Source organism: Cuculus canorus, chromosome 4 (assembly GCF_017976375.1).
Source record: "Cuculus canorus isolate bCucCan1 chromosome 4, bCucCan1.pri, whole genome shotgun sequence".
Taxonomy (NCBI): domain Eukaryota; kingdom Metazoa; phylum Chordata; class Aves; order Cuculiformes; family Cuculidae; genus Cuculus; species Cuculus canorus.
Window position 1 is genome coordinate 59,821,182 of NC_071404.1, and position 20,157 is coordinate 59,841,338.

The 20,157-nt window shown below is 40.0% G+C and overlaps 1 protein-coding gene across 18 annotated transcripts in view; it reads right to left on the bottom strand.

Annotated features, from left to right (window-relative positions):
* The window catches only part of ADGRL3 (adhesion G protein-coupled receptor L3), a 532,152-nt gene that overhangs the window by 348,290 nt on the left and 163,705 nt on the right, over positions 1-20,157 (bottom strand). For all 18 annotated transcript variants that reach the window (XM_054064759.1, XM_054064762.1, XM_054064751.1 and 15 more), the window contains exon 3: positions 1,563-1,804. In XM_054064759.1, the coding sequence (XP_053920734.1) occupies positions 1,563-1,617 (55 nt within the window). In that variant the 5' untranslated portion in view covers positions 1,618-1,804. The remainder of the gene's footprint in view (positions 1-1,562; positions 1,805-20,157) is intronic.

Genomic DNA, 20,157 nt, shown 5'->3' on the forward strand with positions numbered 1-20,157 from the left:
TGGTCAGATTTGCCATGACTGACTGCTACAAAAACCATAGCAGCCACTCTGTACATTTACTTTGTAGAAGAACATAAAGGGTGGAAAAATTTCCAGGCACCTCGTTTCTGCACCTCTGGTGTTTGCTCATCTGTAGCATACTACAGCTCCTAGGATACTTGTGACATTTTCATTTACTGTGACCACCAGGTAGAATTTTCCAACTACAGTGGCACTGTGAATTTAAAACAGAACTGCCAGAGGCATATTTAAATTGTTAATGGCTTTAACTCTTAATATTGTTTAATTATAATGATATACGAAGATTTACCATTCAACTTTCCTGAGAAAAATGAGCCCCATGGCTCTTTCGTTCCACCTCAATTGGTTGGCTCAGTTTAAATATTCATTTAAATTTCAAGTCAGTGAGGAGTTTTGCTTAAAGCATGGTAGGGCAGATAACCTTTGTGCTCAAAGGTGTTATGATGTTACCAGACAGGTTGTGCTCTATAAATAGATATGTTCAGCCATTGACACTCATTTTATTTTTTAACCTCCTCCTTCACTGTAAAATTTTGCTGTTGTGTCTTAGCACATGCAGAGTGAATGTAAAGCAGAAGTGATCTGATGAATATTCTAAATGCCAGGGCCCAAGCCTACATACAGGGAGTCATGTTATTTACAGCCATGTTCCTACTGATCTGTAATTAAAATGAGCTCCTTGGTAGAGCTCACCTTCCACTTAGGCATCAGGAAGATCAGGCAGAAAGATTTTCCAAAGCTCTGCTCTGGGCATTTAGCAACCATCAGTGCAAATAGGAGCTCCTGAACCCTTCAGCACTTATGAAATCTAGCAACTTACTTCTAGGGCGTACATTCGGCTTTCTCATATCAAACACAAACAACCCCAGGCCTCAAAATCTTACACCAAATAATTAAACAAACGTGTCAGATTTCACTTAGCATTTTCCTGGCTAAAAAAAAAAGACCAAATTTTTCTGCTAAAGCTCACACATCATCACATCAGGTGTTTCTGATGCTACTAGCTAAGGCTAAGGTAACTATACCGCTTTTGCTTTTTCTTGGCTCAAGGTCACTGAGATTATGAGAACCTCCATCTTTCAGCACAGCACAGAAGTATCCGCTGCAATGCTTGAAATCACAGTCTAACATGACGGCGAGGTAAGATTCCACCTTGGAGCGGTGGCTGAAGGGGCTCATGCAGCCTCTTACTGAGCAGTGTTCACAGAAGGGAAATTCATTTTCATACAGAAGCCAGGAGAGACAGCCCCAGAGACACACAGCCAAAAGAATAGGTTTGGCCACAAGGAAGAAAGCCTGCCTTAACATAGCAGCTGAACTCAATAACAGAAATCTTAATGTGTGACCAGAACTCTCAGTTTCAGGACTTAACTAGTCATAATGTAGCCTGGGAGTTCAAAGACCTGGGGTGTAAATGGGGAGAGAAATTAACATCCTGGAAAAAACCCCACACTATTAGATAAAAGACATAGGCAAAATCTTTGCTATTTTCTGTTCTCTATTCCCTTCCCATAGGCAAATATACACTGTCTCTCACTCACCATGGGCTAACGGTGTTAAGACCATTGTGAAGAACAGCAGCTGTGATGACCACATGACTGTGAAGGAGGGTTTGAAAGTATCCCAGTAAACGAGGGTTCAAAGAAAACAAGATTGAGCGTCTTCCTGCACTGGCTTCCAACACTTCAACTGTCGGCCTTCAATTCACATCCGAAAAGGGGAAAAAAACCAATAAAAAATAATAATTAAAAAAATCCCACAGCCAGTGTCCAGAGTCTGAGACCTACAAATGAGAAAGGAAAAAAAATGCAGTTAGTAAAACAATAAGATAGGTGGTTTCAATCAAGTTTTGCTGTGTTTCTTTGCTGCCAACAGCTGTAAAGGCAAACGTCTACTCCCTCCCCACACCCTTCTGATGTATGCACATACCTATGCACAACAGAAATTAAAATTTGTCCCTGTGCAGAGAAACAGTTTGTGCATCACTAATGTCCTGCTTCCTCTCTCAAAACAGGGCTTTAGAGAGCAGTTTTGAACAATGATGTCCATGTGTTTAGAGAGTCCACAGACTTCAAAGTTGACTAGAAAAAGCAAGTCCATACGTATTGTATCGTATCCTACGTATATGGGACTTCTAAGACAGGCTGCAACTCTTCTGAAAATGCTTGGGTGCCTATGGATCACAAACCAACAGAAATCCCAAAGCTGAAATGGGTTCAACTGGTGCCTAGGCTCTGTGCTGATCTCTTAGAACCGAAAGAATTTTTCACCCCAGCCACTTCTTTTCCAACCAAAACCCTCAAATACAGGGAGGGCAAGTAAATACAAGCTCCTGAAAGAGTACACTTGCCAGCATGCAAGTTGAACTGCTGACAAGAGAGGTCACTTCACCACTTGGGCTAGGCCATACTTGTGAGCGTGCATGGGAAGTGCAGTGCTTTAGGAGAAAATGCAACTCTGAATTGTGGTGGAGTTGCACTCCTTGGCTTGCCTCCCACTTCCCTTCAAACAGAAAAGTTTTTTCAATGTATACACATGCATATCCGCATGTGTAGCTGTGCAGTATGTAATACAGTTGGACATGCTGGCCAAAAATTGTCTGTGCAAAAATCTGCTACATGTCCTGAATGACTTGGGCAAAAACTGTGCACAGTGCTTCCCTAGGTAGACATGCATTGCACTCTTCTGCAAAGACCTTTCACCTCCTTTTACATAGCTCCTCTGCTGAGGCTGATGCAAAGATACCAGGCAGTGGGATCAGTAATACGGTTTGGGAATATGTCTGCCAACGGTATGCCTAAAAGCCTCTTTATCCCATCTGAGGGTCCTTTGAATCATTGAATCTGGAGCAGCCTTTGAACCCAAGTAGAACCTAAAAGTCACCCTTACCCTATAGCTACCTTCTGCCAGTAACTGAGCCACTCACTTCTAGTCAAGCTCCACAGTTATCCACTGTGGAATTCAAAATAATAGTCTTGTCCATCCCACGCACTTACAGAAAGCATGAGGAAATACGAATCCATGTTTGAATAGAAACATTTGCACATTTAAATGGAAAAAGTATTCCAGCTTCCCATAATTTTCATCCCTCAAGAAGGGGCTAGATGGCCACAGTGACTCAAACTATAAAAACAACTATACAGCGGTAAACCACGGCATCAGTTTGAGACTTATCTCCTCACTGACTTTGAAATGATGATAAAATATGAGGAATTGAAAACTACATTGCATATGTGTTTTGAACGCTCTAGACTCTGCAGCCTTCACAGCCCTGGTCTAATTAAAATTCTCTCCAAAAAATCTCCAATCAACAGAAGTTATTCTTCTCTGAGTGAAGAAGCTGTTTTTGCCAACTTTTGTTCTTACTCAAAACCCAGTTTGAGCCAGAAAGCCATATGAAAAACTGTGCTGCATGCCATTGTGATGTGGGTATATTACTGAAACTCCAGCATGACAAAGTGGCCTTTGTTTTGCCTCCTATCTTTGCTGATCAACTAAATAAAACCTCACATTGTTCAGAACCAGAGTCTATAAAGAAGCTGCATTTTTTTCTGATACCTGCTTGCACTGCCAAGATTTTATTCTTCCACTCTAGTCTCCTCCCCAGTCTATCCCTGCAACTCACTCAAATGTAGCATTTAGTTTCCAAAGCTTTTTCTTAGCTCTGTAACTGGGGTGATTAAGAAGCCCAAGGTCAATATGCAGTCAAGTGGCTTTTTCATAGACGTCCTAAAAATTAAAACTTGCTTGAGGTGGGATTAATCAGAACGACCACTGATAATATTTAAACCCTGTCTTCCAAACAGGGACAAGACTCATGAAGATTTAAAATCATACATTCCAAAGAGCAATTAAGTTTTCCACTTATATTTTAAAAGGCTACTAGTAAACATCAAACTGGCCACCACTTATTCATGCTTTTCCTACAGTATCCTCTGTAAAGTTTTAAAACTAAGACACTTTTTTTGTACTACAAAATTTGAAAAGACATACAGAGATGGAGGAAAGCTATCCAAGCTACACTTCCCTGAAGCAAAAGGTCAGCCAAGCAGTGAAGGAGTGAAGGTTTATTTTTTGATTTTTATTTGTTTAAGACAGATTACCCAGAACTTGATCCAGATCTGTTAGAAAGTGATAGCATTATGGTACAGCAAAAGAGTTTTGGGTATAAACTCAAGAAGTCATAAATTAATGATACCACCCATCCCAGAAAATGGATAGTTGTCAACTAATTATTTACACAGTAGCCTTTAAAACTGCTTTTATTTGTCTATATAGTCTTGCATGATATGTTTCAAGGATTTTTTTTCTGTGGTCTCATGGGCTGGGGCTGAATGAGCAAAACGATTCATTTGCTCTCTGTATAGTTCAAATACTAATTTTGGGAACTTATGTCTTGCAACCACATTTTGCCCTAATGTAAAGAGCATCATCCATTCACAAAGCTCCTGTGCAAAACAGAGATGGTATGAGTAGCTCAAAATCATGCATCATTTACTCTGGTTGTAAAGCTGGCCCAATATTTCCAGCCCCGCTTTCCTTCCTGTTAGAGTAGAACAAGCCAGAGACACAGCCTGTCGGGTTGTGTCTGCACACCCTGGTTGGCACAACCTTGCCCTTAAGCCGGCTCCTACAAAGAATTCAGCCCCCTAGGCTTAAGCTTATGCACAAATATTAACAAATCCACAACGTGCCTGGAGAAATGTCAAAGTGGTTTAACAACATGAGACACCACTATATTAACCAAACACATTGTGCTGCTACAGAAGTCTGCATGGTTTTGTATTTCATGTAATCAAATAATCATAGTGCATTTGTGAACTGAATATTTGCAGGGAAACAGCTAGATAGAAAACAGGCGGAGCAACCCTTTTTCTTAATGGTCACACAAGACCTCCTAAGCAGCATTATGAGATGCAGAAAGAGGTCTGCAAAAAAAAATTCATTTTCTCTTTGGATTAATTCCAGGTAAACTACAGCTGAAGAGAAAAAAAACTAGAGCAAGTATCTGTGAACTGTTCAGTGCAGAGTGTAACATTCATTGATGCAAAAAGGCAATATACCATCATACTGGAAAACTTTCGAGGCCTACACTTGACCTAAGGGGTTTGGAGTTGAACCACAAAGATGATAAAGTCTGCATTGATTTAAAGGAAAGTTCTTCTGCTCACTGACCTTTCTGCCCACAGGGCCACACCCCTGACATCTCCATGATCTGATCTGCTATCAAGCATCACTCAAATCTAATTTGCATGCTGGCAGTTCCCAAAATCCAACTCAAAGTGGTACTGACAAGATAGGAGAAAGTCAAAGAAAACTAAAGCCTCGTGCTGTTGAGATGAGCAGTGAAGTATTCATCAAGGCGTCATTCATAAAAGAGCATTATAGATACATTGAAAAACTCAACAGCTACCCAAGTCTGTTCTTCAGCAGCTGATGTCAAGCAGCACATGGAACATATTCTGAGCTCATCTGTCAAGAGTCTACAGGAAGAATGAAAAAGAAAAGAAAACCAGTTCATCTAGTGAGTGAACAGATAGGCTGAATTAAAAGTAGAATTTAGAGCAAAGCAAGCCAGACCTGTCAGAAATCCACCTAATTACTGCCTTCCCCCAAACATGAGAATCTGCACCTGCACAGAGCTGGACACTACCATTCTCACACAGCAAAGCTGCCTTCTTTTCTCAGATATCTAGCATTATCTAGACAGCTAGGGTACAGCCACAGGAACTGCAATAGTGTTTTACAAGGGAGATTAGCAAAAGCCAGATAGAAATGCCCTGTTTTTCTTACCCAGCTTTACTTGAAGAAATTTTCTTTCCACCTGTGAAAATGTGCACAACAAAACTAGCTCAAGCAAATCAATGATGAAAGGATTGCTTTATATTTCTTAACAGAAAAGATTCCTGCACTTATCTCCTGCTTTGGCAGAAATTGTCCTTGCTAGTAAGTGTGATGCTTCAAACAAACAGTGGAAATAAATCAGTGTTTACAAGGGAAAAAGTTTGGAAGTAATTAAACTCCTTGAATCTGGTGGGCCAAGCTGGAACCATGGATGTAGTTCTCCATTCTCAGCAACTGCTACTCCAGACTATTTATGCCAGACCACGTTTTCAGAATTTCACTGAGAAGCAAGGGAAAAGAAATAACTCCAGTAATGGGGTTTTAAGTGAAAGAGTGACCTGTATTGCCACTCCCATTATGAATGGCTAAACAAAAGAATTATTGCAAGACATTCGGTCATGAGTTGTCTGCAAAACACTTTTCTTTTTTACTAGTATTGGGAAGGGAAAAAAAAAAAAAGTTTTGCCCCTCCCATCTCTTTTCACCTTTACCCTGTTTCAAATCCTGTTCCATGCCAGGTACCTGGGATTTGGGTTCATGGTCACTTCAGAGTGGCAGCAACACAACCAACCACATAAAAGGTCACACAGACATTACCGATGGTATAACGCAGGGGGAGCAGGGCAGCAGCAGGCTACACTCCTGGAATTTCAGTGGAACCATACACACTTTTACTCCTAGCCACTCAATTTAAGTTGCTGCTACAGGGACATAGCTATTTACAGGCAGATTTTTCCATAAGCATTTTTAAGAATTCAGGAACATGTTTCTAAACATGGACTGAACTGTCTGTAAACTTTTACCTCTATCTACACTTAGCTCAGAAGAAGATTCATTCTATACATCAAATGCTCGTGAAATCAAGATTTCTCACAGAGTTCTGGAAAAGATGCTTTTGTTTCTCAAAATTTCAAGTGGCAGCCATGGATTTTGGCTTTTCATTTCAGGTTTTAAGTTTGCTAGATGTGATGCACTGTAAGAGACTCAGTGAGCCTTGTTAGGATGAGTGGACACACCAGCTCGGGCTCAAACCCCTCACATTTATGTCTTCTTTCTATACCATAGACACTGCTCCCGTTCACTCTTACGCCTCTGCTGGGGCTGAGAACTCAGAAGGAATTCCTCAACTCTCTCACCCCACATGCACAAAATTACCAGGTATTTTCAAGTCCTTATTTCTAAGCAAGATTTAAAAGGAGCACTTGCACCTCTGCCCCTAACTGCACGTTCCTATATATTAACATGCATTTCATCCATGTTTTTTGAAAGTTTAAGACCATTCTTCCCTTCACTCCTCCATTATATCTTACATAGCACTCTGAAAGGTCATTTTAAAAACCATAAAAGGAAGCAATAACAGCAACAAGGTCTAATAAGTTTGCATTCACCCTAGATTCTCATGTACCGCTGTCAGCTCAAACCACCCCTCATCAACCTCCTGTTCAGACTACCATTCAAAGTGACAAAGAACTCTTTAGATGTACTCAGGAATCACTGCAAAAATAACTCTGAAGTGTTAACTGAGTTAATTAATTTCAGATTAATCAAGCCTTTGATAAGAGCACACCCGAATACAGCTGAATATAATAGCTTTTTTTTTTTTTTCACCCCCCCCCCCCCCCCCCCCCCCCCCCCCTGTAGGTGAAATGAAGGCTTTTGTGCTCTTCCAGAGAGCACAACTAAAAGTGAAGCTACTCACACATCTTGGGACTTTGCATGGGACGATGGGGGTGAGGGGGAGGAACAGAGAGATAAGGAAGAGTCCTGGAAATGTGGTCCCAAAGCTCAGAAAGATTGTACCAAATAGTACGCATGAATATCACAGCTACTGAACGCTCCAGACTTTCTCTAAGTGCCTGCTAGTTATCCTCAGCAATAAACTTCATTACAGATTTAGAAGAGAAAGGTACATCATTCACAAGGTTCCTGCATGTATGCAATTATATGATAACAGATTCAAAATTTCAAAGGGTGCAGGGTATCATCCAAGGATGTGGTAAAATATGCAAATGTTTGTACTGTATTACCCCCTCTAGATTAGAAGGCTTTCTGAAAATTGATTATGAAAAACACAATACTCTCACTGGTTAAGCACCACCTGCTAACACAGCTCACAATTGGCAGAAGCAAGTCAGCCCCTCCCTCGTTCCAACATCCATCAGGGAAAAACCCTGCATGTCTTGGGAAAAGCTATGCAGCTCTTCACGCAAGCTGAACAGTACCATAAACTTCTGACCACCTGAAACAATCCTATTTCATCATTGTATGCAGCGGTTATCACAGCAATGTTCTGCAAAATTTTGGGGAACTTTTTTAAGATCCTTCTCAAAAATTTATTATACTTACGTAACCATCTTTCTCAAATGTTTTAGTTTGTAGCACATCTTCATAGAGGGAAAATAACACATGGGCAAGCACTCCTCACAGTACTGCCAACATTTATGATTTCATTGCAAAACTCTTAGTATGTGGCAGCTCCTTGCAATAATGAAAATTTCAGTTTTCTTTTCATGTAAATTTCTCCTTACAGAAAAAAAAGCTGAAAAAATAGGATCTAAATGCAGCTCAGAGGCTTAGTAAGCCGGTGGTAAATAAATATAAGTGAACATATTTATTTGATTTCAAATTTGCATGACTTTTAATCAAATATCCTATTTTTTTTCCTGTGAATGATTCATGATATTGAAAGTCTGGGTTGACAATACTCTCATAATGCTTATTTGCAATCCACAGAGCCTTCGGCAATTCTTCTGTGACAAATAAAAGATGTGCGGTGCATGCACTGAAAATGGAGACAAGCTTATCACTAGGGTCAGCATAATTATAACTTCCCTTTGCTACCATTAGCAGAGCTTGTATTTTGAGGTCTCACCTTCCGCATAGGTACCGGTTCCACTTATTCAAGCGTCTTACTATGGCTATAATTGTGATGGCACAGGTTCTGCATTTGGTTTTGCTTTAATCTGAGGAAGTGACAGCCTCCAAGGACAAAATTAGCCTAAGTAAATGACAGAAAATTCCAGGAGAGTTCAAATAGCACATCTTTAAATGAAGCATGATAGTGGGATCAGAGGGGGAATACTCCTAAATGCTTCTGGATGTAGCCTTCAAACTAATTTTCAATATTCATTTTTCCACCCTGTCTATCTCTTCCCACTCTGTCTCCTTCATAACAGCTCTAATTTTCTTTCTTCCTTCTTCATGACTGGAAAGGACCTCTTTAAGTTACATTGTCCCAAATTGTCCAGCAGCTGCAAATATAGAGGGAGAGAAGGGTTTAGTGCCATTTTGCCATCACAGCAAGACTAGGTTTTGGGAGTGGGTTTTCTTCCTGGGAGGTGCATAGGGGAATGCAGGTGAGGGCTATTTCTCATATGCCTGCGGCTCATCAGAAGGCATCCATATGGGTGGACTTCATCTCCCTGTATATCAGCAATGAACAGGAGAATGGCACACAGGCCTTCAGAGCTTTTTGCTCCCCAAAAGTATGCCAGAGAAGAATCTGACTTGCAAAGATGATAGCGAACTCTCTTCTGTGGGCCCTGTAATTCAGCAAAGGAGAAAGAGACTGCCTTATGTGTACCACTTGGCACACTCCTTTGCAGCCCAGTTGGCTCTATAGCTCTTTGGAAACTAAGGTTAAACAGCAAAGTTAAAGATATCAACAGCTACAGAGCACGGTGTGCTCCTGAGCTGAAGAAGAAAGCCTTACCTCTTCAATGGTTTGTGTCACAGGGCCTGCAGCAGCAGGGACATGACAGACAAAAATGTATGAACTGAAATACCAGGGTCACAATTGCATTCATTATCAGAAGCAGTACTTTTGACAACACTGGGTTTCCTCAGGCTTCGACTTACTCCAACCCAAGTCACTACTCACACGTGTAACTATATGTAGTAATAAAAAAGGGAGAGAGTGCCACTGGACTAAGCAATTGCAGAGAAAACAGCAGCAAAGCTGTGATCGATTTCCCTTCTGTAATATGTCTCCAGTACATTTTTATTATGCTCTTGCTTACTATTCCTTTCTCAAGTGCATGGTAACATGTTATTTGTTTTGAACCAAGAAATTGTAATTGTCATCATAACAAAAGAGATCACTTATACACACAACTCTATACACGTGCTCACATTATCAAATGAAACTAAAATCACTGGCAAGTGAGATTAACAGCAAAAGCCAGGTGAATAACACATTTTTGCAAGGAAGTGATATAGGAAAAAGTTGTTTAACCATCTTTCAGATCTGTTATGATGTAATAAATGTCTATTAATGTTTAGCAGCAAATTGGGTTTTAATGATCATTGCTATTTTTGGCTGGTGGGTGACATGTAGTTTAAATATAAAAGAGATTTATGTTTTACACCAGGATGACTTTCTCAGATGACTCTCCTTGACTTAACCTCTTCACACCCCACAAGACATTTAATATAATTTTATTTCTAGTAGACTATGAGCCAATAGAATCATATTTGCCACAACTGATGTTTTCAATGAGAAATAAAATCAATGAGGTTTATGCTGAAGATTAAGTGTAAGTGATTAGTTAGGTGTAAGTGGCTTGGAAAATACTCAGAGGGTTATATTATTCAACCAACGATGCAAATTAAGAAAGTTTGGATAGAAGTAAGATCTATGAAAACCTCCTGACCTTGATGTGTTGGGAGAAATCTTAGCTAGAATTTGTTCTTTTGTGGGCAGTCTCAAAATTAAGTATTAGTAAGTGAGAAATTTGTCTCATTTTTCAACATCAGCCGTCAACCTCAAGCATTCATACTTACAATGAAAAGAAAAAGAAATCATATTCTTAGACTCAGAGACAATAGAGCAACTCAGTGGGTTGCTAGGAGAAAAACAAACAGCAGTTGATGTAGTATAGAAAGAGCAAGAAAACGAGTGCATAGACTGACTGAGAAAGCAAGACAGTAACACAGAAGCAGTATTCTGCATCACAATAAAGCAAGAGAGGTGCATGTGGGAGAATAAATGTTGCATCTAAATTTCTAGATGTGGTATTTTCCAATGAGCTACATATAAAGGAATAATAGCAAAAGGCAATAGGCCAAATGACGGGACAAAAAGTATTTGCAGTTCCCTACAGCAAATGTCTGTGTAGTAATAACAAAGAGCCTGTTTTTCCACATTTTACCATGTTAATAATTTTGTTGCACATTAATCAAAGAGTCTAGCCTTTCTGATCTTTGGAGGGAAAGAAGAACAAAATGAGATTTAATTATTGCACTCATTTTCTACACAGATAGTTTTGTGTATAATAAATATATATAATATTTATATTCTGCTAGCAGAGGTCACCATCTAACCCAGAGCCTAGTTATGAAAGGTCCTAGTCATTCTCACAGTAAAACACAGCTTTCCTCTTCTGTCTCCTTTCCTCCCTCATATTATCCAATCAACGAAGAATGGCAGGAGAACACATTTTTGCTGAGAATAGAGGTGTAGAAAGATAGCAGCTGGTGATTTACATGTGTGCCCTGCAATTCTGAAACCAAGCTTCAGCCAGTAAGTGGACTACTTCTGGCTGACTTCGATAACAAGTGGTAAATACTGAACATTTCCTTAATCCCTGAAGAAGGAGAGCTTCCAAGAGAGAGTAACTAAACCAAGTCCAGTCTCTGACAAAAATACACCACCACCCCTGGTAATCTGCATTTGCCTTAGCTTTGCACCTTTCCAAAGGAATATTTTGCAGATCTTATAGGTTAAAGTGAATCCAAGTGTCTTCCCAAGCTGCTACTTCAGCAGTGAAGCTCAATTACCAAACTGGATAGCAAAGCTTCTGTTGAATCTTATGGAAATGAGGTAATTTCCTCAGCATCTTTCTTATTGCCTTCAAAATGCTGGAAGACAAGACTACAGACAACCTTGTATAAAAATGTTGCTAAACCCGTGTCCAGCGAAAATGTGAAGGCTCCGCCATGTGTGAAGGTAGTCTGGTGTCACCCAACAGTCCTCTCGTTCAAGCACAAGGTGAAAGACTGCTACTTCTTTGGATTCCTTCATAAGGAGGAGTATCATACAACAACAGTGATTTGCAAAGGGGCCACTGCAATACAGCTGGAAGTCTACACTTCTGTGGATACTACAAAAGAAACATTTTACTCCAGAAACTTTGTTGGATAAAATATTTACATAATATGGATCAAATACACTTCTCTTTTCCCTTTTGAAGTGAAACAAAGGCAAGATACTTCCAGCTGAAACTACAAGAGGGATCTTAACTAAACGTAACTTTTAAACTGGGCTGGAATTTCACCAGAAGCTCCCAGATGAAGCCTCTGCTCTCACATTGTTACCTGTTGTCACCAAAATCCATACATTAGCTAGCTTTTCTCCAAAGGACTGGCCCCATAATTTTTTTCAAAAAGGTATTCTTTGGATCAAAATACCTGCTTTTTGCAGAAGAAAAGCTACTAAGTCCAGTGAGCATGTGTGCTTTTCAAAGGGTACTATAAGGGTTCTAAACAATAACACATAGGGGTGGCCAAAAGACTAAAAATAATTAATTCTTTGAGTGCTTTCTTGTAGAAATCAATTGCAAGGATAATCATGACAAATATGTTTTTTAAGAGAGTTGTCTTGAGCAGCTGAGTAAGCAATACAGGACACTTGCCCTATTTTTATGCCTCATAGCTGAGGATCAGTACCAACCGGTCAAAGGAGAAAATACACTTGTTTTGAAACTTGCAGATATAAAATGTGCCTGCCTCGGAAAGCCCCAAATTAAACACATTTCTTAAAGTCCTATTACATAGTAACAGTCACTTAAAGATCCATGGAAAAACTGAAGACAGCTCTTAGCACAGAAGATTAAATTCCAAAAAATTAAGCAGTATGATGTAAGGGTTGGGCGAGGAAAAAATAACAAAACAAAACCAAACACTGAAACCTTCTCAGTGCTTTTTTCTCCAAGTAAACCTGCTCCTACTTGACTCCCCTTGAAATTAATCTTTTAGATAAACTATTGCAGGACTGGAGCAACTGTATTCAACAATAATCCTCTAGTTTGTAGTTTGCCAAACAGAAGCAATGAACTTCATTAACATTTTACATTTTAAAGTACACATTAAACTTAAAATAATCAGGAAAACAATGTAAACATGTAGCTGAGTCACAGGGATCTGGCAAAATTAAATACAGACTAAATAAGATGGCTGTACCACTGATACTCTGCAATGACCTTAATTACTCAGTTTCCATTAATTCTAAGGAAACACTCTCATTTCCACATACCCCAAGTATGGTTGTTGTAAAATTTACAGTAACACATTTATTTATGGTAGTACACATAAAGTATGCAAGTCTACTTCTGATTTTACTTTTAATGCTGTGCTTCCACTTAAAAAAGTGAGACATATCTCAGTAGTTGAGGAGAAACATTTAATTGTAAGAAATCACATTCAACCTCAAAGAAGAAATGAAGCAGCTCTGGCAACTATAAGGCAAGATAATTAATCTGATATATGGACCTCTCATTTGTGATATTTTGCAAGGGACTCTTTAAATACCAAAATGTAGCCATATTTGATATGCAAGATGAACTTGGGGGTAAAGAAGAGGAGAATTTTGGTATCTCCTGAAATGTACCTTGTGAAAGGAAGACTAAATTTCTCATCACCTGCAGGAGAGGGTTTTAGTAGCACTGCTCTAATGCCAGCTTACCTGGAATCACTGGCAAAATCCCTCTGATTTCTGCAGGGAAAAAGCACAATCAAGTGCCTTTGAAAACATGACCCTAGGCCTAGGAAGCAGCAAGTAAAACCTTTTAAGGGCATGGCTGGAAGTGGAAGTGCAATAAAGTATTTCATGCAATTATCTGAAAAGCCATTCATGGTAAACAACAAATGGTGACTTTTTACTACATCTTTATTTTACTGTAAGAGGAGTAAGCACTCTAGTTTTTAAAAAAAGGGGATAAATGACAAAGAGAAATCAGCACTAAACATTTTGGTAAAGCAATCACTCTTTTGTTATCTCTATAAGAGAGATTCACAAGGGTAAGGAAGGAACATTGGGCTTCAGAAGTAACCAAAATTGGCAAATTGTGCAGAAAGATAGATAGTGTCATTGTTAAGCACTTGGCACTAGTGTGAATCTGAGCAAGCAAGAACACAGATCGCCTGTGATGGGAAATCTATCATGTAACAGAGCCAACCGATGGCTAAAAACCTAACATTAAGACCCTTTCATCCACTGCTAACCTTATATTTACATAAGTTTTACTCTAAAGCAGAGAGACCCTAAACAGGCAATGTCTGAATTGAAAGGAAGCTATTTCAGCTAAGAGAAAGGTCAAGACCTTCTGTTGACCAAAATGGGCCATCAATAAAAAGAGCAATACCTAAAATTAATTTTCTCAAAAGTTTTTCCATTCAGGCTGTGTCTGGGCTGTAATAGAAATAGGGAGGGAAGACTTGAGCATGTCTTCTGAGGGCAAGAAGGGATAGCTTGTTTCCTGGAACCGGTGTCCTTTCCGACCACACGAGGTAACAGTGCCTTTACCCAAAGCATACGTTCAGTGCAAATGCAGCCAGTATAATTCAGCAGCTTATCACACACAAGCCCGCAGAGCGAGATCATAGCCAGGGCTGTCTCATGGAAGAAAACAGAAATGGCATTCATAAATTGGGCGCTATTACCAGGAACAGTTTAGCATCAAATGCTTTGGAAATCTACCTGTATAAAGCCAAGCACATGCCAGTAAATTTCAGGCTGTGAGAGAAGGTCCATCCAAGCAGGACACGGTTTGCTATCAGAACTTTACTAAGGAGTTTATGTACGATTTCTTCTCCCTATATTAGGAATTAAAAACATTGATGTGGGCTCAGATCAGTACAGTGAATGATGGGGTAGGAGGAACTCCAAACAAGCACCTTTTTACAGCTTTGATCACGGCTAGAGGGAGACAGCAGTGTTTGGCAGAGAAGTCCACTAATGTCACAGGCTGTCTTCACCCATGAGGCATCTTGTTGAATGCCACAGTCACATATCAACAGCAGAAAACAAAATACCTTTCTGTGGCTTGGTTGGGAAAACTGTAGGAATTTCCTTCTCTTTTACAACACTCCTTTTTAAAAACCCTCCTATTTTGAGAGAAACACGGTCCACTCCAAACACTAAGAAATTGGGTGCTTTTGCAAGCCTGAAGTCTTCACAAGCCATATCACCTGAACAGGAAGGAGGTAATCATCTCAGAGGCAAGGAAATCATCCCAGGTTACCCAGCAGCAGAGACCCTTAACTCACATGACTGGGACACAGTAGGAACTTCTCAACCAACCTGCATGTATCAGGGATATCCTGGAAAAGTTACCTCAGTCTTTTGCCCAAGAATTAGAATTATGTAAACTCTCCTCCAGAACAACAGAAGACATATATTTGCTGTTACCCTAGCATTGCTGATCCAAAAGACATTTTTCTGTTTTTTTCTGATAGTTTTGTTTTTGTGAAAATAATCAAATTATCAATTTCAATATTTTTGAAATTAGTTTTCCTGTTACCCAGCTAGAAATTACTTTTTCTGATAATGTTTCACTTCATGGCATTTCATTTTTAAGAAACTAAGGTGTTCTTAACAGTAAGTATTTCAGTTGTATTGAAACATCCTGGCTGATAGATGATTTTGAGACAAAAAAAAAAGTAAATTTACTGGAGAAAATAGTACTCCCCGAATTTTTTTTTTCCTCCTTAAAATTGCCTATAACATAAAGTAATTTTCTCTCTAACCACTGGAGAAGATGTGTGAAATGTGATGAATCTGATCATTGTTGCATTAAATAGTCAGACCACTGGGCAGCTTTCTATGAGCTGAGAGGAGAACCAGGAAGAATCATCATCTTCTGCAAATGAAGGGTGGTGCTGGAAGGCTCTCCATGACCTTGATTCCCCATCATATACTGTTATGCTTCCCTCAACAATAGGGCAAGTCCTTTCTCCCCCATACTTCTCCAATGCAAAATCCACATACATTTTCAAGCATGCTTTTTCCTGCTACCAAATATACTTCAGCTTGTATTCACCTCTTCTTAAATACCCAGATCCTTCCCCTCATTGGGTTCAGCCCCAAAACCACTGGCTTCTCCACCAGAAATGTTGCCATGAGTCCAAGCCTTTCATTACTATAGGTAAAAACAAGACTGAGGGGGAGAAACAGAGACCAGTCCATCATTGAAAGCACCATGTGGAGAGTACTTGAAAATACAGATCTCCCTAGAACGATATTCTCCTTACTGAGTAATTAGAAGCAGGCTACAATTAAACCATAACAGCTAGTCAAACCGTGGGTCTGCTCCCTGCTGGCAAACTCACCAGGACGAGCAATAAGGATGAATGCAACATACCCTTTTGTCCATCCCTACCAACTTCAGCATAATTCAGGCAAAAAGGCAGGGACTAGGGAAGAAATGTGAGCACATTCCAGCATCACCATCTTCAAGTGCCACACCATCAGTTCAAGAACTTTCCTCCATAAGACTCTCTTATGTTTCAGCTCCCTCCACGTACCTTTGTTTCCTGCCTGCCTTGAAACACATTCACTAATGTTTAGCTTTCAAAGAAGTGAGGTACAAGACCAAAGTGTTCTTTCACTCATCTGACCTAATCTGGGTCTTCCTGTTCTCATCTAAAAATGACTGATAGTGGAGTGGCAGCATTAGAGACTTCCCTATCATGCATAGCAGTATTGTCCAAACAAACACGACAGACCTAAAAGGCTCATGTCTAGAATAACTGGAATTAAAGCTCAGTGTTTTCTGTTGATTCATTTCTTTAATACTAACCTTCCAGTCAGCAGTAGGTTTTTATCCAGTTCAGTTTAAGTGAGTGTCAGTCAGACTGGTTCACCCTATCTAATGAAGCCATTGTCACCTATAGAGTTTCAGGGAATATGGGTAGTCCTCCACACTTCAAGACTATACCAAAACTAGGCCTTCCTCATAGCCCTTCAGCATCTCTACATCTCATCCCTGTAATTTAAATTGTCAAAGTTCCTGTGAAATGCAGTAAGGCCCAACCCTTAGAACACGTTCCTCTAACTTTAACCAAACAGCATCGGGAAAGGCTTTCCCATGCTAAGCAAAAGGACAAAGAGCAATAATCAGCAACACCATAGCAGGGTTATCAGAGGCAGGAAAGAAAAGATTGCAAGGATAACCAGCAAAGCAAAAGCTCCTCTTCACAAAGCCAATAATTGTGTCCATGACACTAGTAATTCCAAAGGCAGCCCGCATGAAAATCACTGTGAACTGAAAACATGCAGCTTGCATCTCTGTGGTGTAAAACAAAGTCATGCTGTAGCAGTAGTGAGAAAACTAAATCAATACTGTTCAAGGCCAATATTGGTAAGCCACTAACCAAACAAGCAGCGATGGGAACCTATTGATTCTATAGAGCTATACTTCCACACTGTTTTCTTCACCTTCTGAAACATTTCTGTCCTCTTGCAAAACAGAAAACCAGAGACCGAAACTCCTAATTAATACTTCCTAAAAATTTGAAGACACATTTAGATAATACAGAAAACCTTGGTAGCATGTTCTGTGTTATACGTTTGTCAAAACACTTTGCATTAAGAACAAAAATTGGTTTTTAAATGATTCTGCTGTGGTTTTATTAGGCTGAACACTTAGTTGTGACAACCTCAGTCAGCTCAACGAGGCTACCTGGATGGGTTCGTGATTTTGTGACACACTCTGCCTTCCTGACAGACGGTTCTGCTGAGCACACAGGAGTGCAGACAAAGCACAGAACTATGAGGGGCCAAACCCAAGTAAAATGAATGCATGGGCTTATTTTAACATACATCAAGAAAGTCTGGAGACTTGCACGTACCCGTCTTCTTTCCCAGCCAGGAGAAAGGCCTCTAAAGGTGAAGTTACATTCCCCTCCCTCCTCACTGCCCCCCCTGATCTCACAGCGTGAAAAGCTGGGAAGTATTAGAAAAGAGCTGGGGATTAAACACGTTGGTAAAACAATAAATACCAGCTAGACAGTCATGAAGGTCAGGAGATGTTTAGGAAGATTACAAGTTCAAAGACCACAGTGGTAGTAGGTACTGACAGATAAAGTGTACTTCTCCTTCTGAAAAACATATGCAAGTTGCATACATATATATTGTACACATATATGCAATTTTTCAGAAAAAATTGTAATAATTTTTACTATTAATGAAAATTATTTTTCAAAAAGGCCTGGAACATGAACATGCCCCGTGGCAAACCCTGACTCCAAGGCTTCACTTCAGTGGCCTCCAAGCAGCTTCACTTCAATGGCCTCCAAGCAGCAATTCTCCCCACTCTGGCCCCCTCCAGCTCGCTTGAGTGACTCACAGTGACCCACTAGCAGCACCCAGCAGCCCCACAGCATCCAGGCACAATTTCTCCAGCAGCCCCATAACACTGCCACAGCACGAAACAGTCATCCTTACTGGTGCCCTTCCGTGGAAACCAGTGCCAAGGCTCCCAGCCACGTGGGAAAGGAGACACAGCTCTCTAATGCTACTTTCAGACTTCAAATTCAAGACATATTAGGGTACCAAGAAGCCATTGAATTGCTAACAAGCTTTTAGGCCAGGCAGGCAGGAATAATGGTTTGCAGAAGACGACTTATCTAAGACCAAGTGTCTTGAATCCATCCAGGAGCCCCAGCAGGCCAAAAAGCATGAAGAGAAGATGTCTGCCACCCTTCACCAGGTGAAGAGGTCAGGCTGCATTTAAGAAGTCAACCAACACCTACAAAGTACTTTAGAAACCACACAGCCTTTGCAACAAGTAGCCTGAGGTCTACAATGCTACCCCTTCTCCTCCAAAATAATCAGATTTTAAACATGCCCTTCAGAGAAATGGTCCAGCCATTAACAGTAACTGTTTCTTATGTGCATCAGTAAAAGATGTAGTGCTACAGAGACTAAAAGGGACTTATAGAAAAGGAGCCATAAATCTTTGTCAGCCTCTCATAAATGAACATTTAATACAACTGGCTTGGAGTACTTCACTTCTCGCTCAGCCAAGGTACCAATTATGGTAAATTTACCACTATGATAAATTTTAATCATTGTTGTTAATGGCTCCCTCAATTTATTTTATCCCCTCTCTGCACTAATGAGCTGTGCACAAAGTCTCCTGATTCAAATACTTTCCCCTCCCAGCTGAATAAAGCAATCTTTTGGATTTCAACCTATAATACTGCTGACATGTGAAAGGACTCCAGACATATGGACATCCAAAAAGTTTGGGTCAGAAAATACAGTTACAACACAGCCAGCAGATATTTATTTCCCTTTTCTTGCCCCTATTTCTACTCCTGTGTTCCCTTGATTCCCTCCCCCAGTGCTTCAATTTCAATTTCAATCAGTAGGTGAACGCTTTATTTTGTATTGTAAAAGACAGTATAAAACCCAACTCATTGTTTAGGGTTAAAAACACAGAGTTGTCTACTAAATATCCACCACCCCTTTAGTTACTAGTTGGCACTAATTTAACAAGCAGGTTTACAGTTTCAAAAGAGAGAATACATGGCATGCTAGTGAGATGCCTCCTCGCTTCTACAAAACTCAGCACAAATCCAGTCTCTTTATCCCAGTAGCGCAAAGGAAACCAACGATTCTGACTCACCAAAACGGGATCAACTAGAGATACTCTGCATCCCTTCATCCTGACTACAATGGAAGCACGTGACTTTGAATAGACACTACTTCCAAAGAAACAGTAAAGGGACTCTGTTACAATGTGCAAAGAGATTCAGGCAGCCTGTACACTGATGTTCCTCCACACAATATTAAGGTCATGCAGCAGTAATAAGAAGCAGTAAATCAAAACATCTTGAAGAAATTTCTCCTGTCCGATGTAAGTCAGGGAATTCACTGCCAGAAGAGGGCGATGACGGCAATTTACAAAAGCAGTAGATGCTTATATCCCAGCCCCAATCCTCCAGAGCTCACAAAATCCTTGTGATCAGGTTATCCTGGAACCATTATCAAACAATCTATCAACCTCTTTGCTACTCAGGATCTAATCAAACAAGACAAGAAATTCACATACAGAACTCCTCTCACATTTATTTCAAGAGTAAGTGGATAGCTTGGTTGCAAACATATTCTGACTAGTTTTTACCATCATCCCCTGAGAAACTTATGAAAAGAGTCATCTAATCAAGAGCATGTCAGAGACAACTTCTCTTCTATGTTAATGACTAAAAATAAACAAATAAGCAAGCTTTTCTTTATTTATTTTTCTCTCTCCTTTGGTCTCCATCCTCTTAACTATCTATATACTTTAC